The 10,859-nt window shown below is 44.4% G+C and overlaps 1 protein-coding gene across 2 annotated transcripts in view; it reads right to left on the bottom strand.

Moving 5' to 3' along the window:
• Window positions 1-7,045: 7,045 nt before the first annotated feature.
• Sec8 (Secretory 8) overlaps window positions 7,046-10,859 on the bottom strand; it is a 102,948-nt gene continuing 99,134 nt past the window's right edge. For both annotated transcript variants that reach the window (XM_065433229.2, XM_065433230.2), the window contains one exon: window positions 7,046-9,408. In XM_065433229.2, the coding sequence (XP_065289301.1) occupies window positions 9,235-9,408 (174 nt within the window). In that variant the 3' untranslated portion in view covers window positions 7,046-9,234. The remainder of the gene's footprint in view (window positions 9,409-10,859) is intronic.

Here is a 10,859-nt window from a genome sequence, read left to right as displayed (position 1 = left end):
CAAGTACATTTCGAAGGACCACCACGACTGGGACGTTGCCCTTCCTTACGTCACCTTTGCTTACAATTCTTCCCGGCACGACACCGCCGGATTTTCTCCATTTTATCTACTCTACGGTCGCGAACCGACCTTGCCCCTTTACACGGTACTTCCTTCTGCTGCGACCTCAACAACCGAGTATGCGCGCGACGCCATCGCCCTCACCGATCATGCACGCCAGCTTGCCCGTGCTCGACTGACGGACTCGCAAACCACGCAGCAGCGTCAGTACAACGCCCGCCACCGTGATGTACAGTTTTCGCCTGGTGCACTTGTGCTCCTGTGGTCGCCCTGTCGTCACGTTGGACTTTCCGAAAAGCTCCTTTCGCGATCCACAGGGCCCTACCGCGTGCTGCGCCAGGTGACGCCTGTGACTTATGAAATTGCTCCTGTGAGCTCAACCTCGTCATCTACTCTGGCGTCTAGTGATGTCGTGCACGTCAGTAGGCTCAAGAGCTACTACACTGCTTCAGAGTCCAGCCTTTAGTCGCTCCGGGACGGCGCTTTTGCCGCCGGGGGTAGTGCTACGGAGTAGTATTCCCAATGACGAAGAGCCGAGCAGGAAGAAGACGAAGACGACGATTGGAAGCTAGCGCGGGCTGTTGCCTCTTGGTCAACTGCGGTGTATTGCCTTATAAATATACTTGTAAATAGCTTTTCGTCGGTGTCTTCCTACGTAACAATATGACTCATGAGAAAGGCGTGGAACAACCTGAGGTGGTTGTCTTTCTTTAGGCCTCCACGCCTATTCGAGACTCTGTTGATGATCTGATCATGTTCTCAGTCTTGGCTGTGAGCTTGCTGAGCGTCGTATTGTTACTGCCACTGGATTCGATGAACATGCCAAGGACCCGAATGGTGTCTACTCTGGGGATGGTACAGCCGCTTTTAGTGTGGAGTTTGATGTTTATTTCAGACAACGGTTTCCAGCCTCTAGGTTTGCGATCTCTCCTGACTGGCCTGTAGAGGAGGAACTCAGACTTGCTCGGGGAGCACCTAAGCCCTGTATTTTCCAGGTACATCTCTGTTTGATCTACAGCCTCCTGTAAGCCTAATTCAACAGCTCCTTCGCTTCCTCTGGTGCACCAGATTGTGATGTCATCAGCGTAGAGCGTATGATTGATCCCTTCTTTGTTCGAGAGCCTTTGTGATAGTTTCGTCATGGCGATGTTAAAATGCAGTGGTGAGACTGCGCTCCTTGTGGTGTGCCTCTGCGGCCCAAACTAAAATTGTCGGACTTGAGGTCACCTACCTCGAGCGTGGCCTTGCGATCCCTGAGGAACGAGCTTATGTATCTGTGGAAGGCGTCTCCCAAATTGAGCTCTGAGATGGAGTTCAGAATGCAAGCATGGGATACATTGTCAAGGGCATATAGGTCTAAGCCTAAGATGCCTCTTATATCTCTTGTGGTGTTGTCAATGATCTGACACTTGATGAGCTTCATCACGTCTTGCGTTGACAGGGCCGGATGAAAGCCGATCATGTTGTAGGGAAACAATCCTTGTTTCTCGATGTGCTTGGAAATTCGATTGTGTACGACATGTTTCGCCACTTTCCCGACGCAGGACGTGAGGGAAATGGGTCTGACGTCTGAGAGACTCGGGCGTCTGCCAGGCTTTGGAATGAGGATGACTGAGGCCATTTTCCAGGACTCCGGGACAATCCCTCGTTCCCATATTCCATAGATCTCCTCTGTCAACCATTCTATAGAGCAGTCGTCCAGGTTTCTGAGGGCCCGGTTGGGGATGCCATCAGGACCAGGGGTTGACCTGCCATTTATATTCTGGAGAGCTTCCCTTACTTTGCATGCCTTGAAGGGGTTATCTAGCTCGGGGCAAGATGACCCTTTGTAGGGCGGATAGTCTTCGTCACTTTAGTTGCCCAGTGGCAGATACTTGCGAGTCTTTCGAGCACGGTCTTTACTGTCTCTGATTGTGATGTCTTGTGTAAAACCTTTGCTATCACTTGTCTTTGGTTTGACTTGGTATTGGTATCATCGATCAGATGCTTGAGTAGGTTCCATTTAGCTCCAACTCTCATGTGGCCATCCACGGAATGGCAGACCTCATCCCATTGTTGTCTGCTTGAAGTTTCGCAGTGTTCTTCTATAGTTTTGTTGAGTTTCTGCCATTTCCATCTGTTCAACAGTGACGTTTTAGCTTCTAGAAGACGAGCGAGGCGGCTATCCATCCTGTCAACCTCCAGTTCAGTCCGGACTTTCTTTGTCGCTGCACTGATATCCTCTTTTAACTGTTCAGCTCACTGCTCTAGGCTAAGTGCTGAGTCATGTGTTTGTGCTCGCTCTTCCCTAGTCTTGCGAAAGTAATCCCAACCTGTAATAGTGAACTTTTTGAGGTCCCCGCTTCTCACGTTGACGGAGGTGGTCGGGATATTGTGATCACTGCCAAGGTCCACTTGGAGGTTGTTGGACCAAGAGGCCACCTCCACATTCCGTATGAAAAAGAGGTCAGGTGTGGTATCCCTAGAGCAGTAGTTGCTGATTCTGGTCGGAAAAGCAGGATCTGTTATAAGTGTGAGGTTATTATTGACTGTAGTTTGCCATAGGTCAACGCCCTTGCGGTTAGCTTGTTAGTACCCCCATGCTTGATGCGGAGCATTGAAGCCTCCGGCAACCAGGAGTGGGAATGTCTTGGCCTTGCTAGTAGCCCTGTTGTTAATTGCCACGAATCTTTGCCTGAGGTCTTTGGGTGAACTGTATATGTTAAGTATAAGTATACTTGTCTTGAACTGTCCGCTGGGGATGGTTTCAATGAGCGAGTGTTCAACCTTATTGGATTCAAGATCGAGATTGTGGGCTATGAGCGCACATTTGTTGGTGACTAACGTGCTGGTGCCCCTCTTTCCATCAACATATTGAGTATGCGATTTATAGCCAGGTAGGGTGACCGTATCCGTGAGCGTTTCTAGTAGTAGGATCACATGCGACTTTTCCGGGTGGGTGCAAATAAACTGTTGGAGGAGATTCCTTTTATGATGGAATCCCCTACAGTTCCACTTAGATTGTATTATAAAATGCTGCGCAGTGCAGCCGCTCCTGACCTTTCAGTGTTGGTATTATCCAGTTTGTCCGACGACGTAATCGGAGCCGTTGCAGAAACGTGCGCTCCAGATTATCGCATCTGATCCCTAGTGCTCTGACCACCTCCGCGAGTTTGTCAATTACAATTTGAACTTTTTCGAGAGATTTATCCATTTTATCTATCGTTTTTTCCAATTTACGAACACTGGCACTCTTGTCCGAGGCATGAACTGACAATGCCCCCTTTTTGGGTAGACCATTGGCAGTCGGTTCCGCTGCTGGGATCTCTATGGGCGTTTCTACCGAAGGGGCCTGAGTGGGTTGAACTGTCTCTCGCTAGCTGGCCTTTTTGAGTTCTGCAATTTCTGCTATGAGCTGCTAAAAAAAAAAAAAATTATGGGGTTTTACGTGCCAAAACCACTTTCTGATTATGAGGCACACTGCAGTGGGGAACTCCAGAAATTTTGACCACCTGAGGTTCTTTAGCATGCACGTTATGAGCTGCTCCATTGTGTATTTTAACGAAGCGTTTTCTCTTTCCAATTGTGCTATCCTATTGTGCTCTGGCGATTGACCCCCAGTTAGCTTTTTCGGTGATTGCTTGACCCGGTCAGCCCATGTGGTACCACGATCAGCAGGCTTCTGGATTTGAACTCCTGGTCCCATGGAACGAGAGTGGCCCCTGGAAGACGAGCGTTCCGTCAAGCGACCCCTAGAAGGGGCACGATCCTGGTAGCCGCCATCTTCGTCGCCGGGGTCTCACGCAGGATCGGCTCCTGGATCTGTGCAAGCTGCTGAGGGCCGGCTTGATAAGGGCTGGCGACCTAGTTTGTTGGTTGGATTGCTCACGGTTGCACCATTCTCTTCTCTGTTGCCTAACTACAAACGGAATTTGAAAACTTTGCTTGCAGGTTCTGTCAGCCGTGGGATGAGGGCCTCCGCAGAGGGTGCACTTTGGTGTACATTCGTGCTTATCGTCCGGGTTGCTCGCACCACAGCTGCGGCAGATTGGATTTTCGGGGGTTGGGCAAACGTCAGCTCTGTGACCTAGCCTTCCACATGCATAGCAAATGTCAGTTTGTCTGCGATAGAGTGAGCATTTGACCAAACTGGGACCGCATTTTACGCAGTCTGGGACTTGAGTCCATCAAACAGGATGACTACCGTGCTTGTGGCACTTATACTTAATTTTATACAAAAAATATTCACTGTCCAACTATGCATATGCAGGCAACCCGTACATTTTTTTAGCTTATTCCCCCCCTGACATAAATCCTAGGTGGAATACACTGGCATGGTAACCATGATTTAGGTATAGTCTACGAATTGTTTCAATGATTGCATCGACTTTTATCCAGACATGTCCAACTATTCCATTGCCCTGTAAATTCTCTATTGTGCATTGCAAATGCAACCCATCTGCATAGTGTGTTTGCAGATACATTTCCTTCCTCTCAGCATCTCACATGGCAGGCATCTTCACTGTCCCCCAGCACAGCTGGCATTGTGTCATTTCACAACACGTTCCTTTCCTACCATACAGACATTCTGGGACATAATGAATAAGTTCACTTTTTGTATCTGCAGGTGAATCAGCATAAACTAAAGTACTTCTACATCCTCCAGGATTACAATCTACAGTGCAGCATTCATTGCACATTTCTTCATCTAAACAGTTGTGCACTATATGGTTGATTCTATAGGATTGAGCCTACAGTCAGTCTACATAGATGTACTGTATACCACACAACCAGTTTAGTGCAATTTGCCCTCCTCACATTGGTGTTCTAGTTAGTATTTTCCCACCAAGCCTCTTGTGCAATACAGAGCAAAACCATAATGCAACATGACTTACTGTACACTCAGTCAAGATTCAATTACTTCGCAAATAATTATGAGGACTCACTAAAAAAGTCAAAAAGGATCATTCTACCACCCCAACTTTCTTTCATTGCAGTCTGCAACACCTTGAGATAAAATTATGTAACTTGGACACATTTCTTGACAGTCCATCACAATTCATGACTGAAGGGGATATTGTGTAGCACATTTTGGCAGCAGATAGTACATCTAAACTGGCAACAACCTCATGATTTGTGCCAAACAGATAAGACTTTTCTATTTCTAGGATTCAACTCCACACTTTCAACACTGTCCAACATTGTTAGCCAATTGAACACGGCGACTTTTTGTGAAGTAATGTCTGCCTGTTCCATTCAATTCGCTTGAAGAATGAGCTATAAGGGTTGACATAGTGCAGGGCTCCTAATTTTGACCACCTAGAATTCTTTATTATGCACCTAGATCTAAGTACAGAGCAGTCCTGTTAAAGGGACCACTTGAGTGCAGAGGTTGTCTGGATTTTCTGCTATTCCTCACACAATTCAATGGCCAATGTAAATTCTGCAATCAGCCTGGCACTCTCAGACACATCATATAGGGGTATGTCAACAACCCAGGCCTACCACTTCCTTCGCCTGAGCAGTGGGAGATACTGCCGTCCAGCTACCCACCTCAAGATCAACTCCTGCTAGTCGAGAGGGCCTGTTGAGCCAAGAAGGCAAATGGCTACCTGGAATAAGGATCCATCCAATATAATGAACTGCTCAATAATGTTTTGTCTCTCTCCTTTTTTGCAAGATTAAAATCACTTAGATTTGCAAGATAACTTGTGGTTAGTATCTCCGACTCCTTTGGACCACCTGTGCAGTGTACTGATATTGCTTCCGCAGCCACGCGCAGCTAGGGCATCAGCAAAGTAAGAGCTGCACATACCAAGTGTTCCCCTTAATAGTGGACTGCACTGTACGTGCACATTTTTTAATTCACTACCAATGAAATGAACCTGCAATGGCCGAGCAACAAACTTGCGATTTTGTACTCGGCAGCAAAACACCATATCCAGTGAGCCACAGCAGCGGGTTGTAATACACTTGAAAATTCAGAATTGCACCATCTTCCACAGGTGACTTTTTTAGAACAGCCTGAGATTTGATTGATTGATTTGGTTTAATGTGCCACAGCAACACTGAGGCTATGAGAAATGCTGCAGTGGAGGGCATACACATGAATTTTTGATCACCTGGTTTTTTTTAACGTATATCTAAATCCTAGTGCACAGGTGCTTTTTGCATTTCCCTTCAAACTAAATGTGGCCACCACGGCCAGGGGTTGAACTGGCGACCTCAAACATGGCAGCGGAACATCATAGCTACTGCAGTGGGCGACCACGACATTGACTACAACGATAAGCCACCATGATGCGTGATTGTACTTTTTTTTTTTAATTCTGGCATTTTATGTGCTAAAACCCCGATCGAATTATGGAGCACACCATAGTGGGGGACTCTGGATTAATGCTGAGCACCTGGGGTTCTTTAATTCGCACCTAAATCAAAGTACATCAGCGTTTTTGCATTTCGCTCCCATCAAAATGCGGCTACTACTGCCGGGATCGATCCTGTGACCTCGAGCTCAGCAGCGCAATGCCATAGCCACTGAGATAGCATGGCGGGTTTGGGATTTAAAGAAAGAAATGGTATATAGAGTACTGGCTGTAGTACGTGCAAACTAGCTGGTAGCGGCATTGGTATAAGTGGAGTTGATAACACATCAATGCAAAGCACATTACTAGTGGCAATGAGGGACACAGACACATGCAATTAGTAAACAGACGCTCATATACATCTCTTTTTTTTAGACCTGCTAATTATGAGCATCTGCACCTGTCAATGCCACTAGTAATGCACTTTGCCCAAACTGTACAGTAACTACACAAGTGCTTCTTGGTGAACAAACCTATTGGACATACTTTCATCAGAAATTTAAAATATGCCTCAAACTACTTATGCACTATGAAGCACCTGATTGTTCACTGAAAACGTGCAAGCTTGGTGAGGGAGCAGGAAAAACAAGCGCATAAAAGGAATGAAAAACGGGAAACAGTGCAAAATGATGGTGTCACAATGAACAAATAATTGCAGTATTATTTATTATGACTGGCAATACCTATTAGTGTAACTCAGTCCTTATACTGTACAGATGACATGCCAAGGTTGTTAATGCTTTATCTTTCATAAACACTGCCAAAAAGAAATCTAATCTCATACATACCCAAGTGAAAACTCTGGGATCATGCACACTTCATAGTTCTTGTTTATAAAATAAGTATCCATGCATAAAATAACTTCAGTAATGTGCAAACCATTATTAGCTTGTATCTTCAATCAACTGCATAGTTCACTGCAGAGTCCAAGACCAAATTGCAATTTTATAACATGTGTATATACTTGTGAACAATACACATGACTTTGCATATTGTAACTCTCTGAGGTACTCTCTACTTCCATGGCCTCTCTTTACAACTTTTACAACTTCATTTTTTGCTTCAAAAAGAAAAAAAAAAGTCACTATAACTAGGGTTAAAGCAACCTAGTTTCCAAAGTGATAGCAGAAATACATTAGTTCGTAAGTGTTAACATGCTGCCCTTTCTGAAAAAAACATAAATAAAAAATTCAAGCAGGTTACACAAAGCAACATCACAAATGAGGAAATACAGAATCACTTCACAACAGCAACCCAATGTGCTTGGTAACAAGTGGCACTCATGTCAGCTATCATGTTGCAGAATATCCGCTAGGCAAGACATTACTTGCAAATCTATGCAGCCAATGTGAGCAGGCTCTGATGTCATCTCCTATACACAGATTTTTGCCTCATTATGTTTGCAATGTTGAAGCTACCTACTAAAATAAGAGAGGGAGAGAGAGAAAGAAAAAACAGTCTCCTATAAAGCCGATTGTAATAAAAAGCTCATTACTTCATTAGATAGTCTCAGCTCAAATTTATGCTTGTGATACTTACTAATTTCTACATTGCACCTGAAAAGGATGCTACAGTGGGCATGCTGTGCCTAAATTCTACTATGGATGAGCACTTGTTTTTCTGTATTTTTCAGCTGAAGTATATTTTCCACATGCCCAAAGAAAATGGAAGCGCCAACTAATATTCTGCATGACAGGTACTGCAATGCATAGCAAATTACTTTTCTTATAGTTCTTTCTTGGCACTGCTAAAAATGTGGGCTCCCAAAAATGCACTGCACCTAATTGATCATTAGTGTACTGATCAAGACAGGCTTAAAAAAAAAGGAGGATGAATCAATACCTCTGCAAACAACTGTAACACAACAGATGTTATTAGCAGCATAACAGTATAAAACAAGAATATATGGGCAAAAACTGCAAGCAATCACAAATCTTAAGGCACATGAGTGGCTATTGTCCCATTATCTTCTGAACAGCAAGATTAATTCATGACACTGTGATTACAACCAGACACTGACAACAAATACAGCATCTTGTGACCTCAGTTTTCAACAAAGCAAAAAAAAGTGCACAAAAAGATACAATCACATATTAAATAACATACTTATTCTAGAATCAACAAAAGAACTGCCACAGAGAAAGATGGGTCAGTTAAGGTTCAATATACAGTGTAAAAAAGTGCAAAGCCTCTCAGGGGCCACTTACATGGAGCATTTTATCATTGGGCAAATTTACCCACGGTTAGAAAGTTTTGCATAACTGACAGCAAGCTGCTGCCCAGGAAGTTGTCGGGTGACAATGTAAACAAGTTTCATGCGAGTGCCACTCCATCAGCCGGCAACATACTGCATGGCAGCTTACTGATACATGCGTAAAAGCTTTTTATCCAGTGGGGTAAAAAGCTTCACAAAAGCGGCCCCAGGTGCATAAATACAGGCACAAGCGAATAATGGCACACAAATTTCTCGCAAGTGCACACATCACCTTATCCCCCTGTACACACACACACTCAAGCACCACTTGTAGGAGCAACTGGGATGACACATGGCTCTCATCCCATTCACACACACTGCTGCAAGTGTTCTCACTGGGCAGCTCCGACTTAGGCCACGGTCGTGCACATTACACGACGGACATGGATGGAAGGGAAGAGACCACGAATGTAGGTCAGTCAGAGAGGCTTCCAGCAGACACATGGCAAGAGTGTCACTACACCTGAGAAACAAAGTCCTCAGAAGCATTATCTTTCCAGTTTCTGTGCTTGCATCGCCAGTCATATGACCCACACAGTAACCATCAGTTGCAGCCAAGCCTTTCACAGTTGGGGGCTAAATGGCAACGGCCACTTCATTGAGGATGTCTCTAAGCCGAGAAAGCAAAGCATCCAGACTGTCTGGGTCCCGGTCACTGCTAGGAAGACTACGATGAAGCAGCAGCAAGACATTCTTGTATTCCATCTCTTGAAATTGGGCACCATGCTCCACTATTAGATTTAATATGTCCTGCAAAAGAACATTAAGATACATATGAACCGATGAGGATGGAAAATTTTTTAAGGCTATGGTTAAAAAACTCCAGCAAATAAATCTATTGGCAAACCTGTACTAAACAGCAAACATTGAAGAAATAAAACGAAGTACACCGACCAACATAGAAGTGCTAAAAAATGAAAAAATCTAAAAGACATTTCGGCTTCGCTACGGAAGCCTTGTTCACAATGGGATGACGGAAGGTTCATGGAAGCTTATGTATGCTTTAGAACGTTCTAAAGCATACACAAGCTTCCATGAAGCTTCCATGAGATGTCACTTTAACTTAACTAAGCGACAGGAAGGTGCATGTTCAATTTACATATGTAAATAATTCCATGTACTAACTGAAGACATTATGAAAGAAAGTGCTACGAGAAAATCAGTAGAAGGCTGGAGGACTATTACATGCTGAAAGACTAGAAAGCAGATAAACTGAAAATCGGTGTAAAACTGGATGCATCACGACACAAAGTACATCAAACTGAAATCAAGTGGCATTTCAATGCACACATTTGAAGAGTGCATAAAATGTATGTCTTCAGCTCACTTTTAGCTTAAAGCACTTTGTTTTATCATGTCTTCAATTAACACATGCCGCTCTTAAAGGATCACTGACATAAGAATTTTGGATCTCATCTTTTTCTCTAGTAATAAGTAGCAAATGACCCACGGCATGCAACATTGTTTACTTCAGCGTGCAATGGGTAATTATTCAGAGCTTTTTTTAAAAGTGACTAGTGCCAGGTTAACAGAAAACTAGCCTAATCTGTTTTTTTTTCCAAATCCGCCATTAGCCATCAGTGGCAGTTCAAAATGGCTCATGCCATACCCGTAAAGGTGAGGCCCAAGCCATTTTGACCTATCATGGAGGGCTAATGGTGGATTTGTGATAAAGACAGATTAGAATAGTTTTACGTTATCCCGGCCAAGTCAAAGTTTCAATTTCAAAGCGCAACGTGACTAATGAGATGTCTTGTAAACACAGCTGGTCACATGATCACACAAAACTGTGACGCTCATGCCAATGCATGAGCTTTGTGCTGCTAGTTTATCTTTTAGTTTTGCTCCATCTATGTACAGTACACGTGCTGCGCAATGCCCTAGCCGTCTTTGTCATCCAGTGCTGACTATTTTCTCAGAGGGGAGTCATCACCATACTAGACCTGGCCAATCCCTTTCAGGCGTGTGCATTATCATATCAACCACCTTTTCCACGTGGCAGCCCTGCTGGAATAGCTGCTTTTGACAGCTGCTGACAGGCAGCGACACAAGTCTGCAAGCACTGCCTTGGCAGTAGCTAGCTTTCCCATAAATGAAGGCAAATTGGCACTTTTCTTCTCAAAAACCCAGCAAGCAAGAGTGCCAATTGTTATACTGAATGATCCAAACCATGAAATATGATCTTCAACAATTCAGTAAGT

The sequence above is a fragment of the Dermacentor albipictus genome, chromosome 1 (genome assembly GCF_038994185.2).
Source record: "Dermacentor albipictus isolate Rhodes 1998 colony chromosome 1, USDA_Dalb.pri_finalv2, whole genome shotgun sequence".
NCBI lineage: Eukaryota > Metazoa > Arthropoda > Arachnida > Ixodida > Ixodidae > Dermacentor > Dermacentor albipictus.
This window is presented reverse-complemented; position numbering and strand designations above follow the sequence as displayed.